The sequence below is a fragment of the Mytilus californianus genome, unplaced genomic scaffold (genome assembly GCF_021869535.1).
Source record: "Mytilus californianus isolate M0D057914Y unplaced genomic scaffold, xbMytCali1.0.p SCAF_11, whole genome shotgun sequence".
Lineage (NCBI taxonomy): Eukaryota > Metazoa > Mollusca > Bivalvia > Mytilida > Mytilidae > Mytilus > Mytilus californianus.
Window position 1 is genome coordinate 23121729 of NW_026262593.1, and position 23095 is coordinate 23144823.

General features: G+C 32.6%; 1 protein-coding gene across 1 annotated transcript in view; it reads left to right on the forward strand.

Moving 5' to 3' along the window:
* The window catches only part of LOC127719748 (uncharacterized), a 33346-nt gene extending 11740 nt beyond the window's left edge, over window positions 1-21606 (forward strand). The window contains exons 2-5 of the mRNA XM_052225991.1: window positions 10488-10656; window positions 15706-15983; window positions 20198-20298; window positions 21144-21606. Coding sequence (XP_052081951.1) covers window positions 10498-10656; window positions 15706-15983; window positions 20198-20298; window positions 21144-21484 — 879 coding nt within the window. The 5' untranslated portion in view covers window positions 10488-10497 and the 3' untranslated portion in view covers window positions 21485-21606. The remainder of the gene's footprint in view (window positions 1-10487; window positions 10657-15705; window positions 15984-20197; window positions 20299-21143) is intronic.
* Window positions 21607-23095: the final 1489 nt, after the last annotated feature.

Sequence of the window (23095 nt, forward strand, 5' to 3'; positions counted from 1 at the left end):
AAAGTATCTTAATAATTCATTATTATAGGTTTCAGTGATACATGTAACAATACAAAAACAAAATACAAAATAAAATTGTCTTTTATTGCACACATTATTTAATAAAATCTATTATCTCAGATGGTGCCATTAAAACAAAATACATATATGGATTGGCGATATCTGGCCACAGCTTTTATTCATAATATAGATTCATATAATGTAGATAGATGAGTGGTTGGTTACCTGAATATAATATGGCAACCTTGCAGATAGATTCTAGATATATGAAAATGTAAAGATGCACCGTGGGATACACGGGTGCTTTAAATTTAGAATGCACCGTGAGATACACAGGTGTAAATATCCAATTGTTAAAATTAAGATTATATGCAGCAAATTCTGCAACATTAACGAAGGAAAACAGAGACTCTGTCAACCGCCATAAAAAGGGCGGTTCGATGCAAAGCTGTGAACCAGCTAATTATGTCAAATAATCTATTTGTGTTTATGCGAAAAACTGAAACATATTGTCATACACAGATAGAAATAGTAACCAAATCTACAACAAACCACAATATAGATGATTGTATTTGTATAGACGGGTTTATCTATAATTGACCTAGAAAACATGGGCGCATCCATTAACCTCTCACGTGACCGATCCGCCATTACAACCGTGAAAAATAACGCACGTGTATTGATCAAAACATTATCGATTTTCTGTTTACATTTGTATTTTCTTCATTTTCTTATTTATTTCACTATGGATACTGCCGAAAGTTATAAAAAAAAGGTGGAGGCATTTCTTGTGCAGTTAATATTGGTCCAAATAATTGTAGAAAATTTCAGATGTGCAAAAAAAAAATCAATAAATAAAATATGTGAACTAGACAAGTTGTGCCGACTGCACACAATCCTTTTTTTTAAATAAAACTTTTTATGAAAGTAAAATTACACTGGCAGACGAATGTTGACACGTCGTCAAACGAAATTATCTATGAAAATTAATCCGATGACTACAGTTCATCTTCCTCTGTTTGTATAGAAGATCTGCACATTAGATGGATCTAGGATTTTGAAAAAGGGGGGGGGGGGGGTCCCCAAACAAGACACAATTTGTAGTGGAAGCGGTAAAAAGTCTGAATTAACCATATGAATGAAGCGTCATAAGGGGGCCTGGGCACCCTCTTAATCCGTTCCTGCACATTTCTTTAGAAAATAATAATGAAACCTACCCCGAGGCTACATGCATGTAGTTATAATTGGATACACTGAATCAAACAAGTATGAAGAGACGATTTTTTTTTATACATGACGACTATCTTTAGGCTGCAAAATGGACAGACGTTCCGACAACATTAACTCAGACAAACATATTGTTAACAGAGGAGAAAGGAGTTCAAAATTGAATAAAATCAGGAAACCACGTCAGCGTATAAATAGACATATTATGAATGACAGTTACGCCTTATTGTATACTTGTCTTATGTAACTAAGTTTTCTGTACTTTAGTGGAATAAATACACAATTTACTTTTCAACTACGATATTGCAGATCAGCTGTTGCTCGATCGTACTGATTTAAAGGTTAACACTTAGTTTGATGTTTGGTAATTTGGGACGGCGCTTTCATATTTCGAAAAGTAAGGCTAGTAAACTATTTTATTCCTGGATACCAGTTCTTGCTGAAAAACTTAAAGGTTTTACAAGCAGCTGCATCCATAGACAAATCACAGCAAAACTTACTATTAACGGCACTTCTCTATAAACCTCGTCTTAGTGGTCCATATATGAAGGAATGTGTGCTTAAAGTTTATATTCACTTTAGTCGGATGGTCCAATATATATCCCTTATGTATACGTAATACTGTAATTCTGTATTTCACTGTATTATATATATTGGGGACTTATAAAGGAGTCAAATACAGATTCAGGATGAAAATATACGAGACCTCTGTTTTGGATTGGTGGGAAGGGGGAAATTGGCAAAACACTAAATGACGCTTTTAAAACATATAATTCTAATCATTGCTTTTAATTTACACGTTGGAGTCTTTTGTGGTTAAATGACATTCATTTATTTTAAGCATGGACCGGAACATGATGTTATACTATGCATACTAGTACTTTTATGTCGAGTAATTTTCTGCAAAAGAAATAGGAATCAAACACCTAGCTAAAAACTATATGATTACATGGGCCGTAAAAGTTCGAAACTTCTTCGGCCCAATTAAATCGCAAAGTTAAGTCTACATATGGCCCGACGCACTGATAGCATACAGCGCAATTCATGCGGAGACAAAAGTGATACGAAAACGTCACTTAATTTTGAGCAGTATACCACAAGAAAAAAAATCGTTTCTGTGAAAAAGTTTATCATCAAACGGTACATGTCTATAGGTATATTTTTTTCAGAAGATGTAAGTAACCGCGCGCCGGAGAAAACGGGCTGTCGAATATAGGACCGTCGGGTTAGAAGATTGTTGAATTTTAGGACTGCCTCATTATAGGTTTGCATGACTACCGAAATTTCTATGAGTTCGATAAAATTGCACCTGTTTTTTCTTTATATATCACATTCGACCCGCGAGACAATTTATTTTTATTTATGTATGTGTTATGATAATCAATATTATGATTACCAAATGATTATAATCGATATGTAACCTGGGATTCGTATACGCAAATATTATGTCGCGGTTCTAACGTATCAAATAAAATGAGTTATATTTTAGGGACACGACACCTGGCCTACAATACACTTATAATTTTAATGTCCATTCCTTATCTAATTACTTTATTATTTATTTTGTAATTTTGCCGAGGTCAAGTACGCTTCACATTCTTGTGTTTACGTTAATTATATGCGGTCTGGGGAAATAGATGTATATCTTGTGTACATTTTTTTCACGGTTGTAATGGCGATCGTACTACAACGACGCCTAGGAGTCGCGTCACAAACTAAGGCAGATAATTGGAAAAACCCGTCTATATCATAAAATATATAATTAACACGGAAATGTGGAAGTACCGTCTTTCTTTAGAATGAAATGTTCCATTGCACCTTGCAAAATGTTCAACCATTATTCATTTCCTCAGGTGACAAGTGAACACCATCCGGTTGAAAAAAATTCTGATCTGATCGAATATCAGGGTGTTTATGTAGTAACCCCCATAGCTAAAAGCAATAGAGTTGGTAATTCTATAGCGACACAGTCCCATTGCTTTGCGGTCATCTGAATGACGCCATTTCAACCGGGTCAAAATTTGAGACCATACTTACTTATAGATGGGGAACTCTTGCATAATCCATCTGATCACGTTCTTTATCTCATTACGCAAAAAACCCACTCTAGAAGTACCTATGTCATTACCCGCTACGTGTAATATTACGAAATGTGATGGATTCTGAAATTTTTTCATTGTTCTGAGTTGACTTTTAACATGCTTCACAATCATACCACCCTTGCCCTGTCACCACCAAAACGCATTCAATCGCCCTAGACCTTAGTTAACCCCACCTGGACGATATCGAGCTGCTACAAAAGCATGCCTTACTATAGAGGATCCTACTACCCAAACATTTATAGGATCTCCTACAATACTTATATAGCAATTAGCTACATGAATGTATTATGTTACATATATAATACAATCAACAATTTAAAGCATAATTAATTGAAACTAAATTCTTATATAACCATTGTAAGCATTGGAACGCCAACGACCTAACCTCATTATTTCACAATCAGGTACCCCTTCAATTGACAAGGTGGTTGCTGCCCTAATACGAAAAGAATGTGAACTATATCTGGTTTGATCAATACCAGACAAATTGATAGCCTATTTTAATAAAGACACAAACTGATACCTAGATAAAGGACTACCGTCAAAATGACAAAAGAGAGGACCCAAAGCTGGGGGTCTCAACTAAATATACTTGCTGACCAATTTAACAGTACAAACCATCAAATCTATCTGAGAATGCATCCAAATATTTGAACCTTTGCCCAACTGGTCTGTTTTGGACGACGCCTGAAGCAAACCACTTAAAATCTGTATGTCTGATATCTGCAATGTATAGCTCTGTAAACCATTGGTAACAACCAATTCTCCGACCCTAAATAATCCATGAAAACCAAGGGAAAAGGCAGCTTTAAACAAACTTAATTCATGCTGAGTTTTACAAACACAAGATAAGTAAAAAATGATAGACTTCAGCATGGCTCTGGTTATTGGTAAACGTAAATCATTTCTCTTAGGCCTGGAGCGTATAATACCTTCTAAAAGCTTCCGAACCACAAAATTTTGTGACACATTCTCATAATTGTTAACCTTACTAAAAAAAATCCCAGCCCGGTAACGTAACAATTTATGGTTGAGTGGGATAAATTTTTCATGAACAAGTAAACAATTCACACAGAGGAATAGGCCATGTATTCATTTAACCATAAAAAGATCTGAACTCTCTGGTATATCTGTAATGTACTGGGTGCTACGGAACTTTCAATCAAACTGGTTACTAAAGGTCGGATATAACAGTCATAAATTCCAGTGGAATCGGAGCAGGGTAAATATCTGCTGTTGGGGCTAAACATCTGAAACGATCCATCTGAAAACGAGAAATAGCATCAGCTATTTTATTTTCAGGACCATTAATATGCACAGCAATAAACTGAATGTTAGTAAGCATGGTTAATAACACCAGGGGACGAATAAGTTTCATTATTTGCTTGTCCTTAGAAGTTCTCTTGTTAACCATACTCACTAGAGAAAGGTTGTCTATGTTGAAGCAAATTTTCTTATTACGTAATAAATCTGCCCATAAATACAAAGCAAGAATAACTGGAATCAACTCAAGCAAAGCCAAATTTTTCAATATGGGTGAAGTACACCAAACTTCAGGCCACTTTAACTGGGCCCACTTACCATCAAAGAAAGCCCCACAGCCTAAATTTCGATTACCAGAATTATCGGTGAACAGCTGCAGAATATCATTCGATAACCAAACTCTTTCAGGGAAGAACACTGACCATTGAAAATGTCTAAAAACTGTAGCCAGAGTAAAGCGTCAGCTTTGTACTCTTTATCTATTCTAACCTACTAGTGATGCTTTTTACACTTAACTGTTGCAATGAGATCATAAAACCTACGTATAAAAGCCCGGGAAGAAGGAATTGCTCTTGAACAAAACGACATTAAGCCTGTAACGGATTCCAGCTCTTTTAACATTATCTTTTTCCTATGTAATAAAGGTCTCAGCTCTGAGTGTAGTTTGTCCAATTTCTCCTGAGGAATAATAACCATCATACGAACTGTGCCAATGACAAAAACCAAAAAGGGAATGATTGTAGCAGGTCCAATTGTTTTATTTTCCGCAATAGGAACCCCCAATTCATTACAAACATTGCTGAAAGTTTCCATTTAAAAACTACAATGGCAAGTTGATTTGGCACTAACAAAAATAAAGTCATCTAAGTAATGATCAACTGAATGCAACGTACTCCGCTCTTCGACAAGCCACTGAAGAAAAGTCGCAAACATTTCAAATAAACTACACGAGATTGAACAACCAAAAGGAAGAGATTTGTCTATGTAAAAGTGACCATTAAATTCAATTCCACGAAAATTAAAGTCAGCAGGATTTACTACTAAATTACGAAAAGCCTTTTTTCTAAAATAGTGTCTAAAGAAGTGTAATTGACCTTGTAATATACCTGATCAATGTATGAATTAACACTTTCACCTGGTGGGAACGATAAATTAGTTATCAGTCTCCAACTACTATCTGATTTGGGCACAAGACCTATAGGATTTATATGGAGGGTTGAAATAGGCATAACTTTGAAAGGCCCTAACATTCTGCCACTATTTATCTTGTCTTGCAACTTGTGTAAAACTGCATCACTATTTTGCTCAGCTGAAATTAAATTGTTTGCAAAAGAATGAATGCGGGGGCCTGTATACTGGAGTCTGAGTCCATGTAAAAAACCATTAAGAATTATAGCAGCAACCACTTTGTTTGGGTAACTTACCAAACATGCTTCTAAACATTTAATTCTTATGGGGTATGCCCCTTGTCCCATAAATGCATTAGCAGATCTCTGTCTTGGGTTTGAACCAGGTTGCCTAGATGAGAAATTATGTCTGTTTTGATGTCTAGCTGACCTGAATCTTGGATTAGCATAAGAAGGTCTTTGGTTATGCAATGCAAATATCTGCCCATTAGGACCGATTATAATAGGATGACCTGCATTACAACGAATGCAAACATGCTTATAAAAACAAGCTTGTTTGAAACAACTACCCTCATAATTAAAAGCATAACATTTCAAATTAGACCTAGTGTTCATGTTAACTGAAGTACTACCAGTACTATAATTTTTGTTCTCCGTACTATCATTAATATATATCAACCATAATTCGGAATCAACTGAGGACCAGGATCCAGTAGGGTCAATGGCTTTACGCAAACAAAACTGCTCGTCATAATGCTTCCAGCCTAAATTATTACAACGCTTGGCACCTAAGCGTATAATACTCGTATATTTGAGCAACTCCTGAAATCTTTCAGGATGAAAACTACAATAAATACTAGTAAATAAAATAAAAGCCGTTGTCCACACCTCGATACTAAAGATTGTTTATTGGTTTAGAGCAGACTGCAAGACAAACTGCCCATTTTGTACTACTAATTTCTGCGTGTTTGTATCTGACGGCATGTTTTGTGCTAATAATAAAGCCATATCTATGTATTCACTTTTATAAATTTTGTCCTTTATATTTTGTAGTACATTTATTGCAATATCTGTATTCATGCCGTATATTTGGTTTAGAATATACATTTGTTGTATGTTACTGCTACTGCTTCTTATCTTCGTGCAATTATAAGATTTCCAAGATTTTTGTTTATATTATATCGAAAGTTTAACTTCTTGTTTGCACTCATAAATGAATGTGGATCCGTTCGCCCTAAAGGGTACGTACCTTCGCACCTTGGTACGTTCATATCCTTTGTTGCGATATTTTGTTGAATCTTTGCTATTGAAGATCTGTATACACATTTCCCGATATATATACCCTTTTAAGGAAAATTTAATAATAATTTGGGAGCTCAGCAGATAACGCCTGCCTCATATCATATAAACATTGAAGTTCCGTGAGTAATTACGGTTACTTATCTGTTACAGCGTATTATTCCATCAAACAACGGCTCTTTTTAAAAAAGCTAAACGTATAAATATAAAAACAAATTCAAACTCGTCGTCATTTGTGTACCAGTCAGGCAGACTACAAGAATTCTAATTTAATGTAAAAATACAAGAACAAAATCATTACTTTTATCTGCAAAACTTGTGACAATATTGCATCTAATTAGTTATATTTGTTAAAATAAAATAATAATGAAAAATGAATAATTAGAATTCAGCTCTTTCGAAAGCATGTCCTCACCACGTGGCGATAAATTTCGATGCAATATGATCAAAAATTACGATAAAAGGAATTTCCTTTCTAAGACTACTGGTAATGAACATTGTAAGCATTAAACACGTTAAATCAATACCAACACTACTCTTCCATGAAAATCTTTCTTAAACCTTGATTTTTTCTTTTCAATTTTACCGCTAACGAAATTTAAACAGCTTGCTTGCTTGGAAATTCTGAAAAAGGACTAAATTACGTCACAGAATTAAACGTCACTCATGTTGGGTAAAGCTAAAACATGAAACACTATCCAAACGAGGCCCCATCGATAACTGAATTTAAGTCTATTAACTTAAATTCCATTAAGCGAATTTTTATTCATTGCAAAGATGAAATAAATGAAGCACTATGTAAAAACAAGTATTAACTACATTGTTTCGAATCTTAAAAAAAATTAACAATTTTAAATATATGAATTATAATACTGACTTATAATATGAATTAACTAAAATGTTGAGAGTATATGTCCAGTTAAACTTTGCTATTGTTTACCATTTAACCATTATTATGCTTTGTGCGTTGATTATATACAATTGTATTTCTGTGTTTTTGTTTCCATATTGTACACTTGTGTGTCAGAGGTTTAATTAGTGTGATCTATTGTAACGTAATTCTTGATCATATCAATTCAAAATACAATCATTGTTTTTAATTACGGGTCAAACCGTGTACATTTTGTGTCTAAATTCTTACACACGCATGTAGGTTTCTATATATATCCAATACGATCAAATTTGAGACGTTTGACATTTTAATAAGTAGGATACAGTACATGCATGTGTCACTTTCCTCTTTTCACTTATTTGAGTGTATAGATATAGCATTTCATTTTGAGTTAACTTTATTTGTGTGACTTTTTTTATTGCTTAGCTTCAGATTCTGTAAACCGCATAACTGTCATTTAAATGTTGTGTTTCTCCTTTCTATAATTTAAACTATAGAAGGTATGGTCAATATTATCTAGTCATTGACAATGGTTTGAAAAAGGATCCTCATATACAAAGTGATGTCATTGATTTAATTTCATTGTTGAATTTTAGATTAACAAACTACCCCTTTATTGGATAGATATGAGTATTAATAAAGAACTGCCAAACACGATGTAAAATTTCAAGGAGTAACGTTAACAAAAACATAAAGTGCTATTAAAGCTTTCTTACATTTTGACGAAAGGTACGAACGAACGTAAAGGGAGCATGTATTACATTTCCACGATAACACAGAGTCTTCGTTTTATCCGATAAAACAGCATTCTTTTCTGATTCAAACGTATCTTTAAAAAATCAAGCATATCGCAAATAAAACACGCTTTTAATATCTGAAAATAAAGAAAAATAGTTTCAAATACACTTACGTCCGATACGATTACACCGTGACATTTGCGCGGGAATTGTTCAAACATGCGTTTCACCGTTAACATTTTAATGAAAATATTGAAGTATGATACTCTAAATTTAACGACAAGATTCATAATGATTTTTTTAATTAGTATGCTATCATCAAATTGTCAACGTGGATTATCGAGATTTGCAAGACAAGGATGCTGCAATGTTTTGAAAAAGTAATCATGTTTTTAATATGTGAAATAAATCAGTGAAAAAGAAAGATTTTGCGATGAAGTTTTTTTTTTTTTTTTATTAATGTGAAGGTAAATGTAAAAAACATAATGTGACTCTCACGATCGCATTTTAACACCTAAATGTATATCAAGAAAATAAATCTACTCTTGCACTATATATATTCTGAATTTAATAATGACGGTTAAACAGTAAACATGCTTCCAAGATAGATGATTATTGGTCGTTTAACGTCCAGTGGCAAATATTTCATACATTTTTAGGACGAAAACGCAATTATACGCTGAAAGAACGGTTCCGTAGTTGAGCCTAACTTGGGTGTATGGACACATCACAACGCGACAATGGGTATAACCCAGGGAGAAGCGGGGAATCACTGCAAGTTATTAAACGAGCCCCGTCATTATATGTGTTGGAGGTCGTTTTTTTTCATTTAAATATTTTTTGGGTTGCAAATTTTTGAATTTAGGAAGTATTTGTTTTTTATTTTATCTTATTTGTGTGAGGGGGAAGCCGATTTATTTGCCTTGGTAATTTCTTAGGTAAAATAAATTTCTTTTGGAAGGGGGGTTGAGCACAATCTTTTAGTTTTAGAGGTATTTTTTTTTCTTTTAACGAGCTTATATTTAGGAAATTTTGTAGATTTATCTCCTTCCCCCTAGTGGTATTACATTTTTACCTCTCGTACGTCCCGATATTCCTATATCGCACGAACAATCAAGTTTAACACGTGTTGGTCCTTAATAGGCAAGCATTAAAGCAAAATGCCATCGAGGTTCCATGACGCTTCGATTCAGGTTACATAAAAATGTCAAAATAAAGGATCCCTAAAACGAGTCTTGCGTACGTACCTTTCGTCAAATTGTAAGAAAGCTCTTGTAGGAAGTCAGATAGGGTGTGTCCCACGTGGAGAAGGTGTATTTAAATTAAGGACATACGATACAGTTTTGATCCCACGGTGAATTTTGGACGAAAGTTGGCATACAAGCTATTTTTCACCTAGTCAATTTAAATATGTAATAAAAAAAATACCTTCATTTGCTGCCTTTAGGGATAAATGGGGTCGAAATTTTAGACCTTTACTGGAAATTTCGGTTTCTTGGACATTTCTATCCTTTGGAAAGACATATTTAACTTTTTGTTTCAAAAGATAAACGCAAGCAGATTTTTGTAAAATCATCTGGAATATCGTCAGAATTTGTGTAACAATTCTGGGAAACTATTCATTTTTATCACACTTTCATGAATTTAGTCAACTAAATGAACTCGTTTTCAAGCTAAATCCGTCTGAACGATAAAGATCAGTCGAAAATGCATCTTTTCTCGATATGTTACAGTTAGACGTCGTGAAAAATAACATTTTACGTTAGCAACGTCATTACCTCCCCTGTAATTGTATCGTATACCCTTAAATCATATGCATATGTTTTTCATTTTACTTTAGAATTTCGATAATGATCAGTGTAAAGTTTTTGTACCTGTTGTGTGCTGTCATACATGTTGATGGGCACGGAAGGTTGTGGGAACCTCCGTCAAGATCGTCTATGTTTAGGAAAGGATTCCCGACACCCCAAAATAATTTGGACAATCAGCTATATTGTGGAGGGTTTTCGGTGAGTGAAATTAGAAAGGTTCTCTTTTATTATTGTAACTCTAAATTGTACTTCGATTTAAAAAAAAAATGACTAAAAAAAACATTTTTATAATAGAATTGATGTAATAACATAAACGGTACAAATTGTTCTGCCCCAGATGCGCATTTCGACAATCAGTGTCCCTTCAGTGATGCTCGAGGCCAAAATATTTGAAAATGTAAATATTGTTACGTTATTATAAGTGAAAACAAAGATTGCAAGATTTTATTTAGTCAACTTGCATGTAAATTCAATAATTTTGAATACAGAGTTCGATTTCTCATGTTTGTTCAGTTTGAAAGTAACAACAAAATTAAGAAATTTTACAAATTTAAAAAAAGTAATCTACTAATAACTATGCCTTTTTATAATGATTTAACAAGTTGAAAACCGATATGTTTTAAAAAATGAAAATGAAAATGAAAAAGTATGAAACTAGATATATTTCGATCGTTTAATATGATTTTATTTGATTAAATGTAATCGTTACTGGCACAAAGAAACTCGTTATTCAAATATTTGGTATATAAACGAATAATTATATTCAAATGGTGTTCAATATTGTTTCAAACAAAAATTGAATATTCACGTATACATGTATCAGTTTAAACAGATATGAATTCATTATCCAAAGCAACTCTATTTTTTTAATAGAAACGAACATAACTGCATATTCATCTGCAAAAAGTCTTCTTATGTCGCCATTTACTAAATTTGGTTTCTGCAAATGCTGAGGTATTTTTTTTTTTCGTGGTTAAAAGTTAACTTAGCAAGGGAACTTAAAAAATACCAAACCACTTAAATAAATACATGGAAATATTAGCACAATACGTATATTATAGAACAATGAAAAGATGTCAATTCAAACAAAATATCGAACAGCTAGCATACACAAATGAGAAGAATAATTCTGTAACCAACTGAATAAAGAAGAAACAAGAACATTAAAACAGTTGATTGCGACAAAAACAAAATGTGAAACTTTAAACTGAACGTTGAAGTCTCCATTAGAACACCACAATAAACGGATTATCCAAAATTCGTAAAGGTTTATATACTTTGTAATGCTTCTTGTCACTGCTAGCAAGGATGGCATAGTAAAATAAAACTAGTCTTCATCAGTTTAAAGATCTTCAGATGTGAGAACATTTATGCTAATGAACGTTTAAAAAATATTGTTTAGTTTTGTGTAAAGCTCTTTATATTTTTTGTCATTTTTGGTTTATAAGCTCTTCCTTTTTTGTGGATTTTAAAATATTTTAGCCTCAAACATCACTTTAGAGACATTTATTGTCCAAATGCGCACATAGTGCTGAAAAATTGGTTACGTTAATTTTATTATAAGAATATACGAATATTGAGTATTCATAAAATCTCCATCTCGATAGGTTTGAGAAAAAGTGAGAAAAGGGTAAAAGATGGTGTCACCGATCTTGACTTTTCCTTTTACAATCAAAGACAAACATTTAGGATTACGACGAAATGGTGTTAATTTCATTAGAAAAAGTCTTAAATCAGTAAACGTAAAGTTAAATTTTGAAGTTCCGGATTAACGTAAGGAAAATTATGAAAACGTTGTCACAGTTAACAAATTAGTGTTATTAAATATAAATAAGAAGATGTGGTATGAGTGCCAATGAGACAACTATCCATCCAAGTCACAATGTGTAAAAAGTAAACAAGTATAGGTCAAAGTACGGCCTTCAACACGGAGCCTTGGCTCACACCGAACAGCAAGCTATAAAGGGCCACAAAAAAAGACTAGTGTGAAACAATTCAAATAGGAAAACCAACGTCTAATCTATATAAAAAACGCGAAACGAGAAACACTTATGAACCACACCAACAAACGACAACCACTGAAAAACAGGCTCCTAACTTGGGACAGGTGCATAAAAATGCAGCGGGTTTGAACGCTTTAACAGGCGCCAACCTTCACCCTAACATGAAACAGGTGTATAACATTACAACATAAAAAGACACACAATAAAATATCAATTAAAATGGCTTAATTCGATCAAAAAGATAATCCACAAAAACAAGTAAATAAAAACTGAACGAATAAGTTTGATCTATGACACAATATAAAGAAAAAAGATGTTTCAATGTCAAAAAGACAACTTTAACCTAGGACAAAATTGCGTTAAATAAAGTAACGAACACAGGTAAATTTAAATATAATAATTTTGTTGTTAGGAGTACCGAAACATTTTTTACAAAATAAATTTTTTATTCATAGTACGAGTAAAGAAGTAATTTTTTTTCCTCATACTAAATACTTATCAAAGGCGGTACAAATTAAAAATAGGAAGACGAGATATAACACAAAATAACATTGAATAACAGAAATGACTTACAAATGAATTACAAATTGTGTCAACAGGTCAAATTAACACGAAAGTACGATTTGAGAGTACTTGCAGTTACTGAAAGCTAGTTAAAAGCAAAAAACAATTAAATAACAAATCATGCATCAGAGACTAAAATCAATTAAAACACATCCTAGGCAGGGATTTAGTGTTTTAACGCCATGGACAGTCAAAGAAGACATGACTTGTGCAATGCCAAAATAAAAGTAGCGACAGGCAGTAGGATAGTTAGGATTTAACCGTATGATAAATATGTATGATGTTATGTCTGGGACTATTATACTAACGGGACTGGAAATCGTTACACCAATCAGTGTAATAATATCAACATCACGGTCGTTAGAACGAGACTTTACCTGCGCTATTTATCGATACGCCATATTTTTTGACAGTGACAGCGTGACTTGATCTTATAATTTCGGTAATTTGTTTTCTTATTTTATAGTTATTCGAAATGATAATTCTTAATACAAACATGATTACAATATGTATAAAAGATATCTCGATCTTTGACAGTTGTTATTAATCACCAAATCCCGTCTTAAGTGTATAAAATGAAACAAAAAGATTGAAAATTTCAGGATGAAAATAGCGTGGGGACGATGTGGAAAAAAGTATATGATTCATACAATTTCTTATAACTGTTGATTCAAAAGAGATACGCAAGTTTGGTTTGTTGTAAAATCATATTTATAGGTTATAGTTTGGATTTGCCTTTTTATATTGTTACTTTTTAAAATAAAAAATGGAATATAAATCTCTTTCTCATTACAACCGGAACCCACATGCACGGCTCAAATAAATTATACTGTTCCTATAAAATTACCTACTCCTTTTTATGTGTACAATATTTTTATTATAATCAGGGTTAATTTTGCTTAGTAATGGTCTTCTGGTGGCATTAGCATATGACTTCGTGAAAATATGTACACTAGGTTCCATAATAAATACTACAAAAGTAGGCCCATTCACAGCCATATTGAAATTTTGGTGTAAACATTGTTTTTATTGCACACTTATTGTTTTTATCAGGATTAATTATGATCTGTTAACCTTTGACACGTTGTTTTCTTAGCAGTCAAGTAAAGCGCCGGCATTTCGACTATATCTGGTTTATTTTCAACACTAATATATTGACTACTTATTAATAATTTTTCGTAAACAATTTATATTTTTGGCATTTAAATAAATTAATTTAATAATTATTTTCTTATTTCAAATCCACCAATTTTAACAGTATTATATATATGCTGATTTGTTTGCCGAAATCTATTGTTTACATTCATTTACCGAATGCTAATTTACTACGTGACACGATAAGCTGTCAATCAAAACAAAAAATCAATAATCCGCTATCGGGGCAATGAAATTTCAACAGATCGATCAGTTTCCAGTCCCGTATGTATAATAGTCCCAGGTTATGTATAGATAAAACAATTTTTGCTAAAAAAGGAAAATTAACAATAGGGAATGAAAAATCGTCTCTTTTGTCGTAAACTTTTGTATGGAGTTTCCCTTTAGAAATTGAAATGTCTAAATCTAGACAAGGATAACTACTGATGTTTATGTTAGATTTATCTAAAGAAAGTTCCTTTGAGTAAATTTCGGTAGTATATTTAGAGAATTCTAGATTATTTAATGAAAAAATATCATCAAGCTAACGGTAGGTATTGTTGAATGTGTCAACTAAATGTAACAATGACGTGTCTTTACTGATTTTGGCCATAAACTGTGATTCATAGCAATATAGGAATAAACCTGATATCAAAGGGGCGCAATTAGTGCCCATAGGAATACCTACTACCTGTCGATACACTTTATCGCCGAAACGTACATATATGTTGTCCAGGAGAAAATTTAAAGCTTCAATCATATCTTCACATTTCCAGTAAGTGTATCTAGCATACTTTTCTTTTTCGGTATAGAAAAAGGCCTTAAACGAGTTACAGCAAATACATTTGCAATACCCTGTTATGTAATTAAAACATATACGGCAAGGTACAATATAGCTACCGCGTTCGAAGCTTTGATCTCATTTACTTACACTGTATCTCCCTTTTGTGGCTGAAATGACTGATTGGTGAATACAGTTGATAAATTAGTATTTACAGACATGTCTAGTTTCCTTACATGTATCTATAATATGAAATTAACTCTACAGCAATTACACAGTACATGATTGAAAAAGAAGAACAATAGTTAATGGTATTTTTCGGCATAAATGAGATAGAACTGAAAAACCACATATTTCTATAATCCAAATCAGTTCATATGGTCAAAAAGATTTATGTAATGTGCATATCTTCGGAAGTCAATAAAAAAAAGTCTAATCTTTTGCTGCTTGCAAAACGTCCAGGAGCAATTTTTTCATCCATATTTAGAACAAGATTTTTAAGACAGTAAAAGAACACCTTAATTAATTTTAAACAACAACAAGGAGAGTAAAACATACACGGACAACACTAATAATATGATAAGTCAGTTTTACCGTACAGATTTAAACAAAAAAAAATAAGTAAGTATGAACATATTACAATGATTAACAATTATGTTAAAAATGCATTAAACGTACATACATCGTGCATTTAACATTCAGTTGTATTTATGTTTTTTTATGAAAAATAAAACTAAATCACAATGCATATTCATATTATTTCAGCACCAGTGGAGTACAAATGGCGGGAAATGTGGAATATGTGGAGACCCGTATGATCAAACGCAACCACGAGAAAATGAGGCGGGAGGGAAATATGCTACAGGAATTATCTCTGCACAATACACAGTAGGACAGGTCATCGATATAAGCGTAGAAATTACAGCAAATCATAAAGGATGGTTTGAATTCAGACTTTGTCCGAATAATGATGTAAAGAAGCCAGCGACACATGCTTGTTTGGACAAATATTTGTTGAAGCTGGCAGACGGAAGTGGCACAAGGTATGAGTGTTTATCAATTATACTATATCGGTCTCTTATTTGCCCCGCCTACGATAGTATAGAGGGAGGGCATTATTTTTTCAGATCCGCCTGTTCGTCCCGTATAAAGTTACCGTTTGGATTTAGTTGTAGTTTGTGGTAAGATCAACTTCAAACTAAGTAGATATGTTCATTATGAATTGAATTATAATTCAATATACTAGAATATGCCAAATTATGACAAAGATTTCCTTTTTCACTGAATATGGAAAAAAACGATAGTGCGAGCAGGGCATACCATCCTATGGACACATATTCTTGTGTTTAGCTTACGATTTGCGTGTGTTTGTTTGACACGCTAACACATACAAATTGCAACTTTAAAGTATGACTGATAAGACTTAAGAAATCAGATCACGCCATCACAATTGCAGTATACTAGTATATACTATAGTAATGCAAGTATGTGGAGTATTGTGGCTAACATACAGATAGTAATTTGTGCACACAACTATTTCAAATACTTATAATTTGTGAATAGCATAGCTATTTTAACTAATTGCAATTCACAACAAAGTAGTCTGTAAAAAATTTTTTCAGGATTACTGCTTGGGTTTATACGTAACATGATATTTTCAAAGCTCACGACATATTTATTTCAGTCTTGAATAAGATTCATCACGTATCACGCTTGCTCGTTAAAACACCATGGCGTTCTCACTACAACGCTTCTTCTCTAAAACATTTTCCACAGATACAATTTTCAAAATAGTAAAAGTATATTACACTTCTCAAAGTAAAAGTAGGAATCCTTAACTATGATGGCTCACCGCCGTATTATCAGTAGCCCATGCGATTACATATAATTACCATAACACCTATGAACAAACAGTCCAGACTTTGGTCTGTATTTTGTTACATTATTTTTAAACGTCTTTTATAGTGCCTGACAACATTTTGTGAGATAGACGTATTGACCTTGAAACGATCGTATTGAATTTTGATGTCTAAAATAGGCAGATCGGACATATTTTGACTTTATTTACTGGCTACTTTTGTTTAGGATTAATTGTAATCATAACATTATATTGAGACTGAGATTTTTTATGTTAAGATAAACAATTATTTTACTTGGCGTAGCCGTGCGTAAAATGTATTTCGGCATTTCTCATCGAAAAGTGACATGTTTAATGGAATAAAACGTTTGATTTGTAAACTTTTTCTCTTTTCTCCGTAATAGGCTATTAAAAACTAATTTATCTACTCTATATGTGGAAAGTTTTGTGAAAATATCAGAAGTGGCAATTCTTACCTTTAATACCTTTAGTTTCATTGATAAAAAATATTATGGAAGACGAATACCAGTTTGAAGGTCATTTAAGTCACTGTACACATCCATGCATGTTCTGATTTATATACGTGTAGGAAAAAAATAAACAGTTTGAAGGTCAACTAATAATAACCTAATCAAACCAAATTGCGTAAGATTCAATAACAACGACCGGACCACATCATAATAAGTAATAGGGGTAAACTGGGTAGGGAGAAAATGACATATATTTTAAGTTCATAGTTTGCAATAACGAATAAAAATTTTTAAACCAAAAGTTTAGCTATAATTTCAAAACATGTCGTTCTGTATTGGTATAGTGTTCGGATCTTTCATTTTCGTTTATAAGGCAATAGAAAGTTTGGGCTTCAAAAGTTTACATAATTATTGACTTTATACAGAAAATTCGGCATTTTAAAACATTTAATGTTTCACAAATAGTACATGGATACAAAGTAAAATCATTTCGTAAAACACTGCAAAAAAATATTTCTGATTTGTTTAGTGGTATGGTCAAAAAGTGCGTTGAAAGGAACCGTGGTATAGCAAACATCGAATTCCCTCACAAAATGTTATCACACACTAAAGTGTTATATCTTTTTTTCATGATTTAATATCATACATGTATCTATAACGACAGGAAATATTATATGGGTTACACATTAAAGATAATAGATTTAAACTATTTTCGAGATAACAAAAATGAACTATAAATTAATATATATGCCAAATTTTGACCAAGATTTCCAGTTTCACTGATGGAAAAAAGATAGTGCGCGCGGGGCATTCTGTCCTGTTGACACATTTTCTTGTGTTTAGCTTATTCAAATTTGAAGACTTTAAATTTCTTAAACTATTTTCGAGGTAAAAAAAAGTAATATCACATGTGTTGACTTTCAGCAATGTGTATGGAAAAGTAGTTTAGAATGCATGTATGTGGACATTACACTACACTGCACTTCCATACAATCTTATCAAGAAAAAGATTCATATGTAATCAAATGGTCTTTTAAAAATCTCATTGCAAATTTATTTGCTGTAACTCGTTTAAAGCCCTTTTCTGTAACGAAAAAGGAAAGTATGCTAGATATACTTACTGGAAATGTGAAGATATGATTGAAGCTTTAAATTTTCTCCTGGACAACATATATGTACGTTTCGGCGATAAAGTGTATCGACAGGTAGTAGGTATTCCTATGGGCACTAAATGCGCCCCTTTAATAGCAGATGTATTCCTGTATTGCTATGAATCACAGTTTATGGCCAAACTCAGTAAAGACACGTCATTGTTACATTTGGTTGACCTATTCAACAATACCTACCGTTATTTGGATGATATTTTTTCATTAAATAATCAAGAGTTCTCTGAATAAACTACCGAAATTTACCCAAATAAACTTGCTTTAAATATATCTAACATAAACAGCAGTATTTGTGTTTTTTTAGATTTAGACATTTCAATTTCTAAAGAGAAACTCCATACAAAAAGTTACGACAAAAGAGACGATTTTTCATTCCCTATTGTTAATTTTCCTTTTTTAGACGGCGATGTTCCTTTGGCTCCATCATACAGTGTTTATATATCCCAAATCGTTCGATCTGCCCGTGTGTGTAGTGATGCCATAAAATTTAACGAACGTAATGAATGCATCACTGGTAAATTATTCAGTCAGGGATTTCGTTACAATAAATTACTTAAAGCATTTACTTAATTCTTTCATAGATACAAAGATTTAATTAGTAAATTTGGCTGTACCTGTAGAAAACTTATTAAAAACGGTATTTCACATCCTAAATTTTACGGTTATGTTGTACTAAAAGCGCTGAAATCACTATGTGATCGGTGTTAACTCATCGAACCTTTAAACAAACTTATTAGTAAAGGTTATCTTATTAATGTTGTAATAAGATCTTTGAATATTGTTTAACATGGCAATAACATCGATTTTGTCATCAACAAATTAAAACAGCTAAAGTATTCTTTTCGAATGGTTTTTTGGGATGTATAAATACACATCCACGTTTATTTTCTATTTAGAGATTACTTTATCTATATATAACATGATACTTATTTATTTTAAGGTTAAATCCTAACTATCCTACTGCCTGTCGATTCTTTTATTTTGGCATTACACAAGTCATGTCTTCATAGTCTCTGATGCATGATTTTTTTATTATTAATTGTTTTTAGCTGTTAACTAGCTTTCAGTAAGCTGCGAGTACTCCCAAATCGTACTTTCGTGTTAATTTGACCTGTTGCCACACAATTTGTAATGCATTTTTGTTATTCAATGTTTACTTGATCTGTGTTATATCTCGTCTTACTATTTTTAATATTTTTAATATGTACCACCTTTGATAAGTATTTAGTTTTCGATAGATTTTCACTTCTGTACTCGTACTGTGAACAACAAATTTATTTTATTTTGTAAAAAAATATTTCCGTACTTATATTTTAATTTACCTATGTACGTTATTTTATTTAACACCATTTTATCCCAGGTTATAGTTGTCTTTCTGACATTGTTTTACATCTTTTTTATTTATATTGTACTCATATTGTGTCATAAATCAAAATTATTCGTTCAGTGTATGTTTAATTGTTTTTGTTTATAGATCTTTTTGATCGAGTTAAGCCATTTCAATTGATATTTTAGCGTGTTTTTTTATGTTGTAATGTTACACTACTGTTTCAGGTTATAAATGATTTTAGTTTATGTCATATCGTCTCAATGCTAGTTAATAAAAATACACCATTGTGACGTTTCCTATAAAATAGAAAGAAAAGTTATACAGCTAATTTGAAACAAGACAAGAAATAAATACGAAATACACCGATAAATTGCAAGCAAAATGCAAAATCAATGCGAAAAATTATTCTGTAAACATTTGTTATTAATTGCAGGGACCACATTGATACGAGTGTGGGCATGCGTACAAAAAAGTGGATACTTCCTTCCGGTCTGACATGTACTCAGTGTGTTTTACAATGGAAATATCATGTTGGTGAGTAATTTTATCCAATATGAGAAAGAATGAAATATAGTCTGATATTTAAAATTAATAATTGTGTGCAAATAAGACAAAGCTTTCCCATAATTCGTGAAATTTGATGGAACTATCTCTTTACGCAGGAATTTGCTTATGAGATACATGTAACAGTATTGTATTTGAAGATTGATTTGTGGGCATCAATTGGCGATTTGATGGTCGCAAACTGAGTTTATTTGCGATGCATTAGAGGAGTCAATAAACAGACATTTGCGACAATCAAACCAAAATTTTATGGCCATAAATCAAAAATAAAATCCTGTTATCTCCATTCTAATGCAAATGACAGAAACACCGCTAAATTTTTCATTAAAATTAGCCACAAGACGTTTGCGCTTGGTGCGCATAATTCTGATTTGTATGTCAATGGTAAAGATGAAAGCTGTGTAAAGACTGAAATCTGGACATTTTTTTGTTTTTCAAATAAAATTACAAAAAATGTTTGATGACTGTATAGCCTCCATTACACTCAACACAAAAATCTGTTTCTTCTACTACAAATTCGGATCGCAACTGGGCTTATGCACATATGACGCTGTTGTAATTTGTTATAACTTTAATGAAATTTGGGATTTGAAATAAACTATGTTTTGTATGAAATAAACTAAGGCTGTCAAGAAAGTCAATACTTTATTGGAAAGTTATCCCCTGTTTAATAAAAACAAAACAAAATCTACTTATTTTTAATTTCTTTCACTAAAATGTAAAATGTTTAAGTTCAGACTCTTAACACTTACTAGAACAATATAGAATTATGATTTGCACATTCTTTGACATTTTAATAAATTTTCAATAAATAGGTAACAATTGGGGTGTATCTCCGGACGGAACAGGGTGTGTCGGATGTGGGGCACAGGAAGAGTTTTATGGTTGTTCGGACATTGCAATAGAAGATCCGAATGGAGCAGGGATTCAAACCACACTTCCGGGTAGCACAATCTCCACGTCAACCACAACGACTTCCAAGCTTACTACAACAACGACTTCTCCTACTGCAACTACAACAATGAATTCAAATCCATACTTGGGTAAAACATGCGTACCAACTTTGGTATATAAATACTCACCCGGGATGACCTGGTGGTGTACGGTAAATTGCCGAGGTGGTTATTGTCCGGCGACACATTGCGTGTGTACATAGAGATCTGCTCGGACTAAATTCGAACCATTTATTAATCCCCGGTACCCCGGTTCCGTTCTACAGAACATACTATATAATGTTCAAGTGCTATTATTTGTTGTTTAATTGTTACGATTTGTCATTTTATTTTTACTCGGATCTCCGTGCGGGAATCCTAAGTAATGTTATCCTTCATATATATTAGTATTATAAATGAAATTTCTTGAACATATTTTTTAGTTGATATTAAGGTCATTATAGGTAGTAATAAAACAAATGGTAACACATGATTTACAAAGTTTATTCTAATTTTGTTTTTCTTTGACCGCCTCGAGCTCGTGTTTTTTTTTTTTTTGTAGCGTGCTCCCCTCGAGTGCGGGAAGTAAGAATGAAAATGTGTGTGTGTATGTGTGTGTGTGTGGTTAATGGGGAGTGGGGAAGGGTTGAAGTGGAAAGCAAATATTTTTTTATAGTCAAAAGTCTAAATTGAAAACAACGTTCAAACCTGTGATTGCGTTGGATAAAAACCGCAATTTTTATACGTGTGCATGCAAAACAAATTTCTTGTCAGAGGGTTCTCAATACAGCACAAACAACATTTTCCAAAAGACCAAACAAGTGAAAAAGTATATTTTAACAAAACGCATTTGACTAACAGGTCGAACAACAAATGTTCTTAAATCCTGCTGATTGCCGTTGGTGATTGCCAAATAAACGGATCACAAGGTGTAATAAATGGATCTCTACTATAAATTTAATACCAAACAGAAAACAATAAACTTGCGGCGAAGATGGTATACCGCAAACAAAGGTGCAAAGATTTTTTGTACACCATATCCGGATTTCGACAATTAATGTCTCTTCAGTGATGTTAGGAATCGAAACAGTTATTGGAAGGCCGCATAATTTACCTCAATTTAGGATAGACTCTTGAATTTTCAGGAGTCAAAATAGAATGAACGGATCATATAAACCCGAAGGCAAATATAATACAAACCCAAACGAAAAAATATAATCAAGTCTAAATTGAAAACAACGTTCAAACCTATGGTTGCGTTGGATAAAAACCGCAATTTTTATACGTGTGCATGCAAAACAAATTTCTTGTTAGAGGGGTCTAAATAAAGCACAAACAACATTTTCCAAAAGACCAAAAAAGTGAAAAAGTAAATTTTAACAAAACGCATTTGACTAACAGGTCGAACATCAAATGTTCTTAAATCCTGCTGACTGCCATTGGCGATTGCCAAATAAACGGATCACAAGGTGTAATAAATGGATCTTAACTATAAATTTAATACCAAACAGAAAACAATAAACTTGCGGCGAAGATGGTATACCGCAAACAAAGGTGCAAAGATTTTTTGTACACCATATCCGGATTTCGACAACTAATGTCTCTTCAGTGATGTTAGGAATCGAAACGGTTATTGGAAGGCCGCATAATTTACCTCAATTTAGGATAGACTCTTGAATTTTGAGGAGGCAAAATAGGATGAACGGATCATATAAACCCGAAAGCAAATATAATACAAGCCCAAACGAAAAAATATAAACAAGTCTAAATTGAAAACAACGTTCAAACCTATGATTTCGTTGGATAAAAACCGCAATTTTTATACGTGTGCATGC